This window comes from Emydura macquarii, unplaced genomic scaffold (genome assembly GCF_026122565.2).
Source record: "Emydura macquarii macquarii isolate MOO-44397 ecotype Brisbane River unplaced genomic scaffold, CSIRO-AGI_Emac_v2 contig_3401, whole genome shotgun sequence".
NCBI lineage: Eukaryota > Metazoa > Chordata > Testudines > Chelidae > Emydura > Emydura macquarii.
In genome coordinates, this window is record NW_027133538.1 from 730,481 (window position 1) to 748,815 (window position 18,335).

At 44.9% G+C, this 18,335-nt stretch overlaps 1 protein-coding gene and 1 long non-coding RNA gene across 3 annotated transcripts in view; one reads left to right on the forward strand and one right to left on the reverse strand.

Annotated features, from left to right (window-relative positions):
* CTCF (CCCTC-binding factor) overlaps positions 1 to 9,457 on the reverse strand; it is a 43,792-nt gene extending 34,335 nt beyond the window's left edge. For both annotated transcript variants that reach the window (XM_067534412.1, XM_067534411.1), the window contains exon 1: positions 9,080 to 9,457. In XM_067534412.1, the coding sequence (XP_067390513.1) occupies positions 9,080 to 9,349 (270 nt within the window). In that variant the 5' untranslated portion in view covers positions 9,350 to 9,457. The remainder of the gene's footprint in view (positions 1 to 9,079) is intronic.
* Positions 9,458 to 9,974: 517 nt separating this feature from the next.
* Positions 9,975 to 17,694, forward strand: LOC137144208 (uncharacterized). Its single transcript, XR_010917353.1, has 3 exons — positions 9,975 to 10,143; positions 10,626 to 10,679; positions 17,404 to 17,694. It is a non-coding gene; the product is annotated as an uncharacterized lncRNA (long non-coding RNA).
* The last annotated feature ends 641 nt before the right edge of the window (positions 17,695 to 18,335 follow it).

An 18,335-nucleotide genomic window follows, 5' to 3' on the forward strand; every position in this document is an offset into this window, starting at 1 on the left:
AAGAGGCACTGTAGAATGGATTTTCTTGTATCTCTGGCCCTCCAATTTCTCTCCCCTAACTATGGTCTCCCTCCTTCTCCACAATAAAAATCTCTGGGTCATGGAAATAGTAAAGTGTCCTCTCAGCCAACTCACCATTCTGTCTCCTGCCAATATTAGTTCCTGTTCCAAGGCTACAATAAAATGAAAATTTTTAAAAAGATGTCTTGCCCAAGTAGGAAGGATTCAAACAGGCCAGCAGCCAACATGGATTAAAAAACCTAATGATTAAAAAAAAATAGATTTCTAAAAAAATTTAAATTAAACACAGGTTAGTTTTTTTTAAATAAAACATATTAAAATTAAATTTAAAATTATTGCAACCTATGTTAAGGCCTAAACCTATCTAAAGCTATACAAGTCATTTAAATTAAATACAAAAATAATATTAAGCAGCACATGGTTGCTGCCAAGTTTTAAAGAAAGTCAAACTGTTTAACTAGTCGAAGTCACTGACTAGGCACCTGGAACCAGACTTTGCTGAAGTGCTAAACCAGCTTTTGACAGCAGTAGCCTATTCTGCAGGTGGAAAGAGAATATTTTCTTCATTTCAGTTTGTTCAATTCATTCAGTTCAATGACCAGTTCATTCAAAGTTAAGAAAGCAACTGGCAGTTGAAAAAGCAGAAAAGCTTGTTTTCCTCTTCCAATCTATGAATAATGATGAGGTGTGAAAGGATGAGATCTACTAGTTTAAAAATCTTGAAGGACATGGTGACCAGAAACAATCAGTTCAATTAATTAACTACAGATAATACTTCCTATGTTTAATAAACCAGTTAGTCCCAGATTTTTAAAGGTACTTAGGCATTGCTTAACTAATTTAGGAGCCTAAATCATAGTGCCTTAATCCCTTTTTAAAATAACATGTAAGCTCCTAAATTGGTTAGGCGCTGCAATGATGAGCACAGTAATGCCTAAATATCTTTAAAAATCTGGACTTTTAATTTTACATACACAACATATTCTGATAAAACTTCAATAAACTTTCCCCCATATATCCAGCATTTTTAAAGTAGTTTGATTTAATAAAAAATTTAAATGTTGTTTGTGTATTTTTAATTGAATCTGAATTTCCATCCAAACTGAGCTTACACAAATCACATGTAAAAAAATTAATCATTTAGTAAATAAATGCATCATTCACCATTTTCTAACACAATTCATGTCCACACTAGCCCATTCTGTCTGCGGTGTGTCCCCTCACCAGAAGCACTTTCACCAACTGAAGTGGGGCATTGTGGTGCACTGACAGCTGGAGCCCCTCCAGGCTCACAGCCTGTATCACGGCTGCCACCTCCTGGTGAGGAATGGGGGAGGAGAAGGAGCCCAAGTCCGGGCAATGGCTGGGCTTGGGCTCTCCTCCCCTCCAATCTCTCACCGGGAGGTGGCAGCGGGGTTCTGGGCTGTCAGACCTGCACAACTGACAGCCAACAGTGATGTAAGTAATGCAGTATCTACACAGACACTGTACTGCCCTAACTACATCGACCCAAGCACTAAGCCTCTCGTGGAGATGGAGTTATTAGGTTGATGTCATGGGCCACTTACATTGGCGGGAGCACCATTGTAGTGTAGACACCTACAGAGTTAGGTTGACCTAAACTGCCTTACATCAACCTAGTTCTATAGTGTAGACCGGGTCTAAATTAAGCTACATAATTGCTTAATCTGTATAGATATAATGTACCCTGCTGGTTAGCCACATTTGGTATAAAAGGTATGTTTAGCTGCAAACATGTTTTAATTGCTATCAACTAATGAAAATCAAACTTCCTTTGGGAAAATAATTGAACAGTACAAATAAAAAAAGCAAAATAAAATCAGTGATTTAAATCAAGGTTTCCTCCTTGCTAGTTTAAATTGCTTAGATTTAAAACCAATCCTCTCTGCTGGCAGCTCTACTTGTGCAAGAAGTTTTCCCCTAAAGATTAAACAGAGTTCATCTCTTATTTCCCGCCTTTTTTAATATGTACAGAATGGGAAAGCAGGTGGCACTGCACATAGTGCATCTGGAGTTAAAAAAAAAATCTTCTGCTTATTCCCCCACCAAGCAAGGTACTAAACTGTTCCCCAGAGCCAAGAAAATTCTAAATCCTTAGCTGGAGGCCACTACCCATGGTATGTTATCACTGTCTGAAATGTAACCTGTTTACTGTATCTTCCACAAATTTGCTACGTCTAGAATTGTTTTTTAATAATTCAGTGTTGTGTTGCACATAGTGCCTTTTCCAAGTACCCAAATACATGCAATGAGATTTCTGAAGTTGTAAGGTTTTTTGGTTTGTTTGGGGGCTTTTTGGTAATAGTTACATACATTTTAAAGTATATGTTGAAAAAAAATAATTAAGCTTCATCTTCTGCCCATCCCTTCCCTAGGCCTCTCCAGGAGTCTGCCATTCATCCCAAATTGTGGCAAACCATATAGTCTTTTCAGAATGTGGACCAATATTTATAAGGCTTTAGGGCAAAGAAACACTTGCGTAGTTTCATTCATTTACCCAAGTCTCGTCTCTGAAAAGTTGGCTGTGAGCAGAGAGAATCGCTAAGAGTTCTCCCACTGACAGTTTTGTGACAAATAACTTTTACTAACAGCAGTTTGGAGGTCCCAGAGTGCAGCTGAGATCATATTATGGCAGAATCCACATAATCTTTGATTATTATGTAAAATATTGTTTGTGACATGAAGATAAAATGGGCAGTCCAAAGACTAAGATCAGTCTATGTAGAAAGTAATCCTTCTCCCCCACATATAAACCTATTAATACTATAAAAGTAGGTTAGGACTTTTAAAGTCACAATATTGCATCATAAAAAAATCTTTATATCCAGTACATTTAACCTGTGTTCTCAAGTATTAAAGGGAATCTCCAGACACATCAACACCTGTTGCATTGGGAATGTTCTACATCCCCAATGCAAACAGTCCAATCCTATTTCTGGCCAGTTCCAAGGAAAAAGTCCCCATGGTTCTAACCTCAGAGGCCTCGCTTTCACTTAAGATTTTCCTCTATTACACTACCATCAATGGTAGAAAAGGTAAAGGAGCACAAATATAAAAAAGCTGCTGGTATTTTAACTCCTGTAACAAACAGACCTGGTTGGGCAAGATTAAATAACACAGCAGTTAATACTAGTAGCCAATCTATACTTATACTCCTATCATCACTACCCCCTGTGGTGCTGCATCGACAGTAGTACAACCATAGGAAACTAAGAAAAACATTTGCAATGGGCACATCTTTGTTAGAAGAAATCCTCTACTGAGGGATAGGGATAAGATCATCAAGAGGCTTTTATAAATGCAGCCAAACTGCCCACAGGTGGATTAAACTTTTTACTACTCCACCCCATTTAGAGCCAACAAGATTGGTTATATAAGTGGAGCCAGCTGCTTCTTCCTCCTCTAGCTTTTGGGTGGTTATTTTACCACACTGAGGTACATCAGAAGCATACTGTGATTAATAAGGGATGATTCAGATGCCTACACCAGTAAGACAAGCTTATAGTCCCCTCAACAAACAAGGTATGTTTGGGTACAAGAACTTCTGATTTGTTTGACCCCATGAACATCCTACAAAAGTTGCTTTGCAATTTGGTATTAGAATAGAACTTGACAATGTAAAAGTGACACAAACTAACTAAGCTTTAACTCCTGGAAAAACAGATACTGGTTTGGTGGAAATACAAGGTGCATTATACAGGCAGGACCCAGTTATGCATAATCCTTCACTGGGCCTCTTCAGGAAACTAACTTAAGTTTGGAGATCTTGACAATGAAAAACCATTTGTTTAGTCCAAATGAAATTAGATGTCTTCTTTCTAAAATTTTTAGTGTGACTCAATGACAAACTCAGAATGGCCTATTTAACATGCTACTTATTTGAGTTAAGACACTGTCGCCCTTATAGGAAAACACACTGCAACATAGTTTTAGTACAGTCACTATTAACTAGTCCCATAACTGAATTAAAATGAATAGCAGTCACTGTATTCTAAAAAATGGGTCATTATGCTGTCCAAACACCATCAACCAAACTCATCTTGTTAAACTAGTAGCAGTGTGAAATCTTGAATGTTTGACAGTGACAGTAAAGACCAACTTTCACAGAAATTCAATATTCTAAAGAAAAGAAATATAACCAGGGACTTTTACTGTAATGTAACAGCCGAATGGACAATGTTCCATCCCCATATCAACCCAAAAAAAAATTATAAGATGGACATAATTACTACTGTTGGGCTTCAGAACAGACACTGTACAACTAACCTCTGCATTCTTACCAGTAAGCATCAGGTAACCACATTATAAAGGAATACTCTCACTTGACACTTTCTAGAGTCACATTATTATAGAATGAAGGAAGGTTCATTTTTACTTGAGCTTTTGTTAAAAGCTTAATTCTACAACTAATGAAGTAGTTCCATGCTTATTTGCCAGCAGGATAGATGTAAATGAATTAAAAACCCCTAAAGAGGGATAAACACACCAGTGGGCTTTTTTAGGCCTCTCCTTCATAAGAGATACTGAAGTGTCTAGACTAATTTGGGTCACTCAGCGAAGAACAAATGCTCTTTTTGTCTTAAATATCTGAATAGACTGGTGTATTCAATCTGAACTATCTCAACATTTCTGTTGGTTGAGTATGGATTAGGTGAAGAGGTGGGTTTTATTGGGGGAAATGTGGCAGAAAGTGAGCAAATTGCATAAGAATGTTTCTCCTTTAACATAAAAATTACACATTGAGTTAGACAGATGAACATTAAGTTTTTTAGGGAACTATCAGAACATTAGCTTTATATTTTTCAATGCTAAGAAAACTTACTCCTTGAGCTAAACTGTAGCACCTTCTCTGCCAATGTGAATATTTTAGGTAGAGTTCACCATAGAAGAATTGGAATTGTATGGTTCTCTGGGGGCCACAAACCAAGAAACCAGAAAAAGGAGCAAGTCTTAATGTTAAACTTATTCCAACAGCCAGGTACTGACTGAACTATGCATCAGAAGTGGAGTCAAGTGGATGAAGAGAGGTTCAAGGAACCAGCCAGACAGCACAGTTCAATAAGCTACAATACAAAGTAACCACCAAATTAGAACTCAGGAGGAGTTAAAGGACACCAGGGGAGACCAAAGGCTAAGAGCTGTTTAGTTTGCAGGGGTGCACATAGTAGAGGAGGCTTCCCCTTATTATCCTTTTTTAAAATGTGTACGTGGAAGAAGGGCGCAAGGGTGCCCAGTGATTACTGCATGCCTGAAGCACTCTTCACCACAAAAACTGGGCACTAGGGTTATTCATCAAACACAAAGGCGGTCCCATGGGGAGACAGGTTGTAGTAGGGGCAAGAGTTCCTATAATCAGGAGTATAGTCAATTTCTAAAGAGCCATAAACTGAAGTCTCTTGGAGATTTAGGGAAAAGTTTGGTAGCAGTACATGTAAGGACCAATGAGCTATGGAATTAAAGGTGATTCTAGATGCTAAATATTAAAGTTTTTATTCAAAGCCTTCTCTATATAGATTTTTTTTCCAAGATTACCACTGCTGTCAACACCAGCTCAGATCCACCAGAGTTTGCTATGTTGGGAGCTCTAGGGTGGTGATGGCTCATGAGCTACTTACAATTCTTATCATATTAGACCTATTCAGAGTAAATCAGCATGGAGCTTAAAAGGCCAGTGGCAGACAGCAGATGGTATAGACTTGGGCTTCCAACACACATGAAGTGCTCTTACCTTAGGCCCAGGATTAAAAATCCTACTGCTATCTTACTGCGACATGCTTCCACTCTTACACAGAGGACATACATGGATGAGAAGATACTGCTGAGGAAGGATTTCAGTTTGAAATACACAGGAATCTTAGGAAAATGGACCTATAAAAGCAAGAGTAGGAGAATTCCCTAAAATTGTCAGTGTACAGGCAGCCTGAGAACTGTATCACCTAAGGACAAGGAGAGCAAAACAAAAAGGTAACAGAGCTCAGCAAGAGGAGGCATGCTATTACAAATGTTTATACTCCGTTATATACAGGCAAAAAGTACTCAAAATTGTGAATGGGCAGTAGTAGGCCTAACGTTTTTGGACGCATGGGCTGAGGGTTAACAGAACAGCAATTCTTGCATATAAAACTATAGGTGAAGGAGGTTAAGTCTTGGGGTGGGTACGCTACATAAGGGATTTCACAGATAATTTCTAAAAAATTAAGAGACTGTATGGATACAAAAAGAGTGGTGGTCTCCAACTCATGACAGTAATAAGGAATATTGAGAAATCAGACCAACATGAACTAGTGCAGTGGTTCTCAACTGGGGTACACGTATGCCTGGGGACCTTCAGAGGTCTTCCAAGGGGTACATCAACTCGTTCAGATTTACCTAGTTTTACAACAGGCTATGTAAAAAGCACCAGCAAAGTCAGTACAAACTAAAATTTCACAGAGAATGACTTGTTTATACTTCTCTATATACTATTACACTGAAATGTAACTATAATTTATATTCCAATTGATTTATTTTATAGTTGTATGGTAAAAATGAGAAAGTAAGCAATTTTTCAGTAATAGTGCTGTGACACTTATATTTTATGCCTGATTTTGTAAGCAAGTAGTTTAAGGTGAAACTTGGGGAGTACACAAGACAAATCGGACTTCTGAAAGGAGTACAGTAGTCTGGAAAGGTTGAGAACCACTGAACTAGGGCAGTAATAACTGGTAACTACACAGCCATAAATTAATTGAGGATCACGTCCAAAATATGGCATGCTGATACCATAAACAACTTCTTGAAGCAGCTCATTGTGAAGTAGATTCCTGACTTAGTCTTGAGCTACACCCAAACAAAAATGGCTTTAGAACCTGTAGAACTACCTGAAAAATATTTATATAAAGCCTGATCATCTGATTCTGCTGAAGGTCTCAGCATATGAGTTTGTGCGCCTTCATTTAAAAGGCAAGTGTATCAATCTGACATTTTCTGCAAAACATTCACGTTAAATAAGCGTCAACAAAAGTTCTGAACAATCTGGCTAAAGTAATTTCCTGTCCCTATTCAATTTTTATTCTTGGGATATAATTTCACTAGTTCTCTAATCACCAAGAGCTGAAGTTTAATGTTAAAAAAAATCTAATTTTAAACATCAGAAAGCAGTACAAAGGGAGAAGTCCTATTTTTCTATTTGCATATTTCACCTTTAAAGCTGAGTTGCTTTTCCCCCATTCTTCTCCTTTAAGTGGCCATCTGTAGCCTTTCCCACCAACTTTCTTAATACTCAAGTAAAAGGTGAGGGATACTTTCTAAGACTAGAGCATGACAACAGATGTGGGTGAACTTCTGCACTCCCTCATTGTCCAACTGATTTCAAAGGGGTTCTGTATATGCCCAGTTAATTGCAGGAACAGGACCTTACAATTCTCTGAAAGAGTAAGCTGTGTATGTATAGAAGATAACTGGTAAATACAAGTATGAGGGCTTTTTAAAAATAAAGTTTTAATTGTAATTAAAGCTCGATAACTATATGTGAGCTCAAGCCCTCTCATGCATTAAACTAGTTACAAACCAGGCATTCTCACCAGTCATTTCTCATCAACGAAAAAAGTCAATAGCAGGATACTTAAGAATCACTATTAGACATTCATTGTTAAACTGAAAAGGAAGATGAATAACTGGCAAAATTGGACACAAATGATTAAGCCTAGGTAAGGTAATGACAAACTAAATGTGCTCCAGAAGGACAAGATTCAAATAAGCAATGAGCAAACAATGAGATTCAATTTAATGCAGACAACTGCAAGGAAAAACTTCTATGACGGATATACAGTAAGTTCTAAAAGGGGTACCGCATAAATGACTTGGGTTTCATTGTGGACAGCTCCCAGAAGCAGACAACACACACTATTAAGGGATATTAAAATTGACAACAAATCCAACGCATTTATAAAAACATGTTAAATTGTCATCAGGTGTAACATTCAGCCAAGGTAACCTCTCAGAAAAACCGCAGTAGCAATCGGCTTGAAGGGGGGAAATTAATCAGAGGCATATGTTGGAGGACTTGGGGAAAAGCCCCCTTCAAGCAACGGGAGTTGAGAAGAGTAAAGCCGGCTCCTGAAACGGGCTAGCTCGTTACAGCAGGGGGGTTTTGTCCTTCGGTGGTAGAGCCGGGGGAAAGCCGTGCAGCCCCGCTTGCTCCTGTCCATAGAGGCACGCCCCGCTAGTGTTTAGCAGGGAGAGACGCTATCAGGGAACCCGTGAAGGTCCGTGCACTGAAGCACGGCGAGCCAGGAGAGGCCAGCCTGCCTCTAGAAGCGAGGCGAGGGCTGGGCAGGGCGGGGGCGCCGCCGGCCAGGCGCGATCGGGCGCCCCCAGCCGGGCCCGTGCCCGCCCCGCTTGCTGCTGCTGCATGGCGCTGCTCAGCCTGCCTTGCAGAGGGAGCTCGAGTCCCGCTCTGCGCCTCGCTCGCCGCGCCTCTAGTCTCACTCCGCAGCGCACACGGCGGCGGCCGGCAGGACTGGAGCGGGGCACGCAGCAGCCGCCGCGCCGAGCAGGAGGCGGCCGGAGCCGGATCGCGGGCCCGGCGCGTATGGCGCGGGCAGCCCCCGGCAGGCCGAGCCCCCCAGGACAGACGAGCCGGCGGCGCTGAGGCAGGTGCTGGGGGGGGGGGAAGGGCCCGGCGGCGGGGGCGAAGCGGCGGCGCTGGCCGGGCCCGGGAGCGGCCCGGCCGCGGGCCCGGGGCTCATTAGCGGCGGCGGCTCCGCAGAGGAAACAAAGGAAAGAAAATGGAGTCCGGACCGGCGGCCCGGGCCGGGGGGGTGGCCGGGGCGCTCCCGATCCGGCCTGGCCCGGCCCGGCCCAGCCCGGCCTGTGGGGAATGGAATGGCGGCGGTGGCAGGCGCAGGCAGGCGCCGGCCGCGCTGGGGACGATAGAGGGAGACAAAGCCCCCTGCTTCCCCGGCGGCGGCCGCTGCGGGGCCCCAGCCAAACCGGAGCCCCATCGTGACACCTAGAGGCCGGAGAAAGCGACTGCAAACCCCCCGCCACCGCTTACCTGCGCCCGGCCCCGCCAGGCCCGCGCCCCGCCGCCGGGCCCCGCCGCCGCGCCGCGCCGCCCCGGCCCCCGCGGAGCCGCCGCGCCCTGCACGCCCTGCCGCGGCCGCCGCTCGCGCTCAGCCCCAGCTCGCGGTTTAATCGCTCCACAGTCGCTTCGGACACAAAATGGCGGCGGCCGGACGCGGTGCGCCTGCGCGGGCCCGGCTGCCGCGGCCGCTGGAGCTGAGCGGGAGGAGGGGGAGCGCCGAGTTGGGGCGCGGGGCACCATGGGAGCGGGCCCTGCGCGCCAACTTCAAACGGTGCCGTGGCCATAACGTCAGTGACCCGCACGCACGACGCCGGGACGTAACGGACTACGTCATGCGCGCGTACCCGCTGGACGGTACGTAACGTAAGAACGTAGTTCAGCGGGCCTGGCTGCCAGTGAGGGGAAAGGAGAGGGGGTTTGGCCGGCCGGTGGTTGCAAGGGGGGCTCGTTGAGGCTTAGAGGCTACGTGGGGCAGGAGGGGGGGGGGGGGCTCGGGCAGGTTGGGAGGGGCAGGAGGGGGGGCTCGTTGGGGCTGGGGGGCAGAAGTGTGGGAGGCTCAGTGGGGCTTGGGAGCTCTGTGGGGCTGAAGGTAATGGGGGGCAGGAGGTTGGGGAGCTCTGGGGGGAGGGGCGGGGGGTTTGGGGTAGTGGGGGAGCAAGAGGTTGGGGGGCTCTGTGGGGTGGTTGGGGGGCTCAGGGCAGCAGGGTCCCGGGGGGGCGATCTCATGTGACTCACTTCCTTGCAGTGAAGCACCTGTAGAGCTACCTGTGTCCCCAGAGCCAGAGCCCCCTAGACCCTAGCACCCAGGCTCTTTCTGCAGCTGCTCTGGGCTCCCCACCAGCAGGAGTCTGTGCCTTTGGTAAATAACCTGCTTCCCCCAGCGCTGTGGCAAGGTGCTTTTGTTTGGCTTCACTCTGCTGAGTATTGGCGATGGGATCAACACTCCAGAGAAGCTGGGAGCTGACAGTAGGCAGGAGCCCTGACGCCGGCTGACAGTAGGCAGGGCCCCGTGGAAAGCCCAAAACAGGAAGATGGTAGGATTGTTGTCATGCTCACTTACTTCTGGGGAGAAGAAAATGGAAATTGCATGCAGCACCATCTGTGTGCTGGAACCTTAAAAAGCTTAATTAAGCTAAGGCAGTGGTCCCCAAATGTTTCCTCTGGCACTCCCCTTCCCAGTAATAGAATGTGTCTGCATGCCCGCCCTAGGCCGGGAGCAGGGGCCAAGGTGTTGAGGGGCTGGGACTGGAGCGGAGCTGGGGGCAGAGCAGGGCTGGGTAATACTTTTTCCCTGCTCCCTCATGGGGGCTGACCAGGGCCCTGCCATGCCCCTCTTCCCCCCTTGGATGTTCCTGCACACACCCCCAGGGGGGGTATGCTCCACAGCTTGGGGACCTCTGAGCTAAGGGATCCAAAATAGAACAGGTGACTTTAGCTATCTGGAAGGAGGAGACATGCAAGAAAGATTATTTTTTTGCTTGTAGTGATATCACTTTCCTCTACATTGCATTCGTAGAGCATCTACAGCCTGCCCTACAGTGAAATCTGGGGATGAGAATTCCCCAAACACGTGAGTTACCATGATCTCAATCAAATGAATTTGGATTCTCACTCCACACCCTAGTGGATGTGGTCCATGTCGCAGAAACCACAGACCACAACCGTTGCTGCCACCTAGTTAGGCATTGCCTTAATGGTGCCATGGAGTTTTAATATCCCTTCCTGTGAGGCAGGTTCCTGCATGTCAGTGATGAGGCATATTGGCATGATGTGATGTCCTTGCTATCTCTGCTTGAGCCGCTCTATTTTAGTGGACTTAAATTTCCAACCAAGTCTGTTTCTAAGTGTTATCCTTGTGTGTGGATTTAACATTCAATAGTGAATGGGTTGTAACAGGACTAGCAATGGCTGAACAAAGTTTCAGTGGATAAATGAGGGTCCCTTCCCTTCCTGAAAAGGGGTGAGGTTGTTAGCCTGTTTCTCTCCCTCTCAGTTCTGCTCTCAACACTTCCTGTATCTTTCTTTTGTCTTCAACTGCTCCAGTCCCACCTATTTTCTTATGTCTTTCCCAACTGCCACAGATCCTTGTGTTTCCAGCATTTACTCTCTTCTGCAGGGGTATTGCCCCCAAACCTTCTGCTAGCTGTCTAACAATCAGTTGAGAGAAGAGAACCTCTGTGAGCCCACGTTAATATCTTAAACTGGAGTTAAGGTTGAGAATGAAAATGTCAGTAACTTAAAGATAAAAAAGCTACTCTGCTAGTATAATTATCCACCAAAGAAGTGTTACAAACCTAACAAATTCAGAAGCTGAGGTTCACCTTTAAAAAAAAAAAAAATCCAAACATGATACTGTGGGGTTATGATTGATTCAATTTTAGGGTTTGTGGCTGAAGATTAAACTGACTTTTAAAAACAGGGCTTTTTCCATTCTTCCCTTTTATGGTGTCACGTCACTGTTGGGCACCATAGGCTTTAATTCAACCAGTTGTAAAAACATACACTGCCTGCTCTATGCTCGACTTCTTAGAACATGTGTACGTGCTAACATCGCATCTTTAAATCCCAGTCTAGATAATGGTCATGGGTAAGGAGAGTTGTCCTGAAATGTGTACACATGTAGGCAGTGTGGCAAACAGCTGACTTCACCCTAGTGGGCCTCATGCTCCTGTTGTTTGTAGTGGGTCAGGGCATCTCCAGTCACCCTGTCTTCCCCGAGGAGGGGGTAGGGACCCAGGCCCACCCACTCCTCCAGGTCCCAGCCCAGGGCCCCTATGAGAAGCAGCTATGTGCTGCTGGCACCCTATTCCCAACAGCAAATTCTCTTCCCCTGGGCTAATTTTCCCCCTCCTTCTGGCTTCTTGAGCCTGGTACTTTCCTCCAGTCCACTCCTCCACAGAATCTCTGCACTTCAGTCTGCTCCTCCTCACAACTCAGCAGTCCTATAATATATGATATAGCACAGCACTCCTAATCCTCTCAGCTAGTGCCCTGTCTGTTTGGGTCAGAGGGTTTTTATGAAGCACCCAGCTGCTCCTAATTGCCCCTTAACACTCTCAGCTAAACTGCAGGGAACAGAGCCCGGAGCATTCTGAGGCTTACATATCTCCCTTCAATCACTTTTCTACAGCCTTCTGCCTTCGCTATATCACAGCAGATTGGGAGGTTTGCAGTAGGGGGTTAGTAGGGAGACTGGTATTATATGAAGGGGGAATCAGTACTTGAGTCTCAATAGCTCTGTGCTTTAAGGTTTTCCTCACTGCACAGTTCCTCTTCCAACTTGGAGGCTTCAGTCGAGCTAGCATGTGACCATGGAATCTGTAATAAACATTGACAGTGCACAGAGGCCCAGTCATCTACCAATGGTTATTGTTGACACAGGAGACCAAGAGCTCACTCATAACCAATAGAATTGTATCATAGCTGTTGAGGAAGGGCAACAATTGGCTGAGTTACTATGGAATATTATTCTGCAGCCTCTGCTGAAGGAGAGCCTTTCAGGAAAAACTGACCATTAATCCTAAAACAAACCACCAAAACTTCACATATAGCCCAGGCATAAAATGTCAGTGAGATTTAACTACATGGAAGTTTGAAGAGTCTTATTTTGTAAAGATCATTTAGGAGAAAAGAAAGTGCTAAATTTCTTCAAGGACCATTTAAAATTTATTTCAATTCTTATAAATTCTCAAAACTCATTCAGTACTTGGCAAGTGTTTTAATTTTAGGAAGGACAGGGTCTTTCTGCTGTAGAGGGTGAATTTCTGCTTTTAAGTTCAAAACTAAACTCAACTCAGTCATTAACTGAAGCTGTGAGCAGTTCCTGAGTAATAAGATCACTTAATACATGCATTTAAATACACACACATCCTCACCCCAGAAGAAAACGGAATAGCCTATTAACCATTCAGCTGCCTTCCTTTGATCCTAGCAGTCCGATGACAATCAGTTGCCACAGCTTCCCTCATGTCTTTGTTTCCTTTCAGCATTCTGACTGTTGGATTAGAAGTTCTCATGTATGACATTTGAGCTCCTTAAACTCATCAATGCCTGAATTTCTCCAGACATAAAATCAGTTCAGGGTGGAAGTTTCTCAAGCTATAGATGCATACACTCCCTTCCAAGGTCCTAACACTATTCCCCTCACAAGTCACTACACTTGCTGATGTACTTCAATCACCACCTCAAGCATCCTCTGCTATTCCAGTCCTGCAGCTCTGCCAGTGCACCCAAAGCCTTGCCACAGCCCTTTCTCTATGCCACATCTGGTCTTCCCACACAACTGTGCCACTGCCCCTCAGTCAGTACCTGCAACCCTCTTTTATTCCAGTCCTGGGGTCTTCCCATGCCAATCATGTTGAAGCATGCAAGCGCTCTCTAGGGATGATGAAAGGGCAGCAGATTTATTTCAACTGCAACTTTAGTCCAGATTTGGGCCCATATCTCCAGGAAGTTAAAATCCAGTGCCTCATCCCTTTACTAATAAGTGTGGTGCTTGGCATGCTTTATTCAAAATGCTGTATTGATGTTAGCTAATCCTCTTAACACTTCCCTCAGGAAGGTAAGTATGTGTCACAGGTGGAGAAGCAAACAGGGTTATAGCTAAAGTTTTCAGGCATGGCTGCTAATTTGGGGTGCTTTATTTAAGAACACTTACGCATGCTTTTCAGAAGGGCTGAGCACTGGCAGCTGCCCTTGATTTCAACTGTGGCTGTGGGTACTTGCCGCCTAAAGCATCATCAAGGCACCCAAAAGCAGAGGCTTTTTTTTTTTTTTTTTTTTGAAAACTTGGATACTTAGGATTTGCCTAAAGACATTCTGGAAATTAGCTGTAGAGCAGGGAGTAGAAGTCAGCATTCTTAACTCCTTTGATGAATCTACCAGGCCACGTGAACACATAGTTAAGGCTGGGGCAGGATTTTGCCTTTGACTGCACATTAAAGCTTCTTTAGGCTTGAAATAATGGCTTGCTTTAGCAAAGAAGTTAGCGATGGAAGGCAGCTGAATCTGAGGCTGCTTTTTCTCAGGGACACTTGTCAGTGACGAAAAGTGATTAACAAATCCCCCCACTGTTTGGAAACTTGGCATAGGGGTCTCTCCAATTGTTCTTTGCCCAAAGCCACAAATGCTGATTTGGAGCCTATCACGCAGACAAAGTCTGTGGGATTTAGTCCCCCAGCAGTCATGGGTGCCTTTGAATATAAACTCTAGCAAAACTCTGGCATCTTCCAAGTTCACAACTCAGACATGCACCTCCTCATTTGAATTATATTCCTGCCCTCCAAAACACTTATTTGTATTAAACTAAAAAGAACACATCACCTTGGAAGCACCTATTAAATTATCCCTTGATTTAGAAGAAGACTCACTAGGCGAGGAGCCAGCATAACTTCAGCTCTAATCTCGCCTGTTCCACTGACTGATAGTAGTAATACTCTGTACCTCACAACCTTTTTAATATTGAGCAAAGCCTCAGGTATTATTCTTTTCTTCCCCTCGTGCCCTACTTTACAGATGGAAGTAACCGGGGAGCTGAGATATTGCATGAGATCTCTTTTGGCAGACAAAACTTGGAATAGTGTCTGCGGGAAGTCTCTGCTTAGCCATGCTGTCGCTCAATGATTAGGCCAAATCCGTATGGGGGGTTATGCTCTTACTAAAATGCATATCTCCCTATATAAATCACAACGAGAAAGAAATTAATGGTTTTTTTCGGGGAGTGGTAGTATCACTGTAGTTGAGTGAAACTAGCTTACTGTTTAAGTGCTCTAAAATCCACATGCTTACTCAGTGTCTTGAGAACTGCTGTGCCTCACACAGCTCCCCCCCGCCCCACATCTCAGAAAAATCACTTAACATTTTACAGTTCTTTATAGCTTTTTTTGAGGTGTGTTAGGGGGAGGAAGAATTTGCATCTGGGGCTCACACTATGACTCATTCTCCCCACACCGATATCACCAGGTTAGGATTGATCTCCATTAGTGATAAGCCCTACTACCCCTTTGGGGAAGCAATGTTAAATTTGGCTCACCCGTGTGGCTCAGGCCAAAAGGAAGATGCATGTGTGGCAGAACTGGATCCTTAGTGCCAGCAGATATTCTGGCACCAGTGACTGGGTGTCTCGAGGTGATGTGCGGTGGCCACGGCCCTCATTTAGTTTGTGCTGGAGCCCTTGCCATGGCAGATTTCAGAGAATCTCTTGTGCACCTGAGTTGCATTCTGTACCGGCGCCGTCGGAAAGTTTTGCTCTGAGAGTGCTATTTAAGAGCCGATGTTTCCACGTGCTCTGTAATACACCTGCATACTCCAAAGTTACTTGAAAGCATTGTCGAGGGCAATAGTCTTAATTCAATAAAGGGAAAATGAAAGAGGGCTTATCTACACTTAAAACGGCATAGTGGTGCAAATGTGCTGCTGGAGCACTTCAATGTAGACCAGTGGTCCCCAAACTTTTTAGCCTGCATCCCCACTTACCCGTCCATGCTGCCCCTCGCCCCCAGCTGTGGCTGGTAGCAGAGCCATGGCCGGGGGCTGCAGTTAGCGGCGGGGGCGGTAGCAGGGTGTGGATTTTTCCCACCTCTGACTGATGATGTTAAACCAGTGTAATTTTCTAGCATAGACCAGGCCAGACTCTAATAAGCAGAAGTATTGGGATAATGTAATCATGATGCATATTCCTCCATTTCCTGAGCAGTGGGATCATATGTGGTCAAAGAAACGCAAGTAGCTGCAGTTCTCATGTGTGCATCATAAGAGCGAGAGCATCAGGAAACTCCCTATTCTAAGGACTGGGGCAAGGCGGTCATTAGCTAATGAGGTGCCAGGATACCAGTATCAGTCAAAACAGTAATTTATATTTGTCTTGAAAAAAATCAACATTTTCTACAACAATTCATCCAATCTAAAGTGATCACAACTATCAGTTTCACCTCTTGAAGTACTGTAGTTTATCTGAGAAAGGGGTCCAAAGGAGGAAGTCTGTCACATGGCCCTTTGAGAACCAGTCATAGCTAATCTCAGTTTAAACTTCCCCTCAACAAACTGCACTCTAAAACCCCTGTGGAGAGTGAGATTATCTGGAAGAGTGGTAGAGCCTAGTACATTTTTATAAAAACCTTTTATTTTATGTTTTTAGTGGCGGGGGGGGGGGGCGGGGGGGGGTTGCACAGAGGGAGCCCACCCTGCAGTGGCACCTCCTGTCACCTGAGGCGGGATCTGGTTTCCTTGTCCAGGCATTGTGACCTGCTGCACTGGGTTTCAGTGCTGCTCAGGTTTGGCCGTGATGGGATGATGAGAGGCCAGATTTCAGTCAGTGGCACTTCGACCCCCTGTAATGCCACCTCATCCCCCTGGGGTTGTTTTTGTAATTTGTACATCTTAAAATTTGGATATTGCTTTTAAAGCAAATCTAAAAACAAAATAAGGACTAAAAAGAATCAGAGTATGCAATTATAGCATAATAGTTTATGATGAAATGGGACATAGGCTTTTTACTCCTGTACTATGCATTGTTTTTCACAGGCCGACCTTTTTCACTACGCATGGGTTCACTTGTTGAAACAATACTAAATGTTCTCTTTAGTACAAAATAAAACCACAGGGTTTTGACTTTCTAGAACAATATTTTCAATTACTCTCCTATATGCAAATGCACAGAGTAGTAAAGGGAAAAGAATCTGTTTAGTTATTTGCATTTTCATAGCACCTAGGGGCCCCAGCATAGTCCAGGCCCTGTACAAGCAGAACAAAAAAGACAATCCCTGCCCCAAAAAGCTTTCAAGGTTGTTTTTTCCCCCCTACATACTGCTTTAAAATTACCCAAGGAAATTCTGATGCAGACCTTTGTTAAAGCAGTGAAGTTCCTCTATCAGGAAGTCCCAAACACTTCCAGCGAGCTCAGTAACAGTTCACGGATTGCGTTCCTCCCTGTCACTGCAATGCAGAACTAACTGACCTCTTACTTCCCCAGGGGCAAATCTCAGCCATGCACTGCTGCACAAACAGCTAACACCTGCTGGCGAGGTTGCCAAGCGGCGTTACAGTGCAATAATGAGAAGTGTGTGTGTTAACGAAACATTTTGGTGAGCAATGGGCTCTCTCTGAGGGGTGGCATCCCAGGGAATGTAAAATCTGGAGATAAGGCATCCTTCCTTGACATACCTTTAACATGACGTTCCCTTGCTTTGGAGACCTTGTGTACATTTGTGTTCCCCGGAGGCAGTCTTCACAATGTAACTAGTTTTTCTCTCTCTTCTTTGCACATATGTTCCTTAATTTTCTCTCTCTGTTGGCAGGGGCAAGCATCCCAACGTCGATTGTTAATGCGCTGTGCTGCTGGTTCATCCCACCCCCATTTTGTTAAGCATTCCCCTTCAAGCATTTAAACCTTTGAATAAAGCACTTCAGCTTCAGGAACCCTAAGCCGTGTCGAGCCTTGCTGTTTTAACTCTCGGCTGGATGTTCCCAGGTGTGGCTGCGGGGTTGCAGGGCCTTGGTTCTCACTAGTTGCGACACTCAGCTTGCCAACTACCAACTTGTGGTTTTAAAACAGCATTTTTCTATTTTGAAATGTTTCCGCTGTAGCTGCGAGTCCCATGGACCCAAGGGGGACTGACCAGTTATACAAAGCAAGTCATGAAGGAGACAGGCACAAAGTGCTTTTTCTTGGATTCCTCCCAGTTATAGCAATCCTAGAGGCCGCCGGGCGGAAATGCAGCATTTGGTTTAACAGAACACTTGCCAGGGTTGCAAGTTGCAGGAACTGGGGGGGGATCTGAATTCTTCTATTTGTGCCACCCAAGAGGGATAAGGCGGCATTACAGGAATGTGAAACCTGAAAGGCAGAGCATGATGGGAGACCAGCTGCACGGTGTGTTGGCAACAACCTTTTCTCATTAGGAACCAGGGTTGCTGCCCCATGCAAAACCGCTTTAGGGGACAGAAAACTTACACCGAAGGGAGCTCTGGGCCCCCAGCTCCATCGCCCGAGACTAACTCAAGGGTACCACTGTATATTCCTATCACAGGCATTGGCAAAGTGGAAGAACAGCATTGCCCTACAGGTTCCAGTGGAATAAGTAAAAGGAGGCCCACCCACATGATTTAGGGCTCTGGGGAAGTTGTTGAGGTGCAGAATTGTTTCAGCAGAGACCAACACATGGGGAGCTGCAGCAGGCGCTTGAAAGGAAAAAGCTCAAGGCCCAGCTCTCTTCCCATTAGCACATCT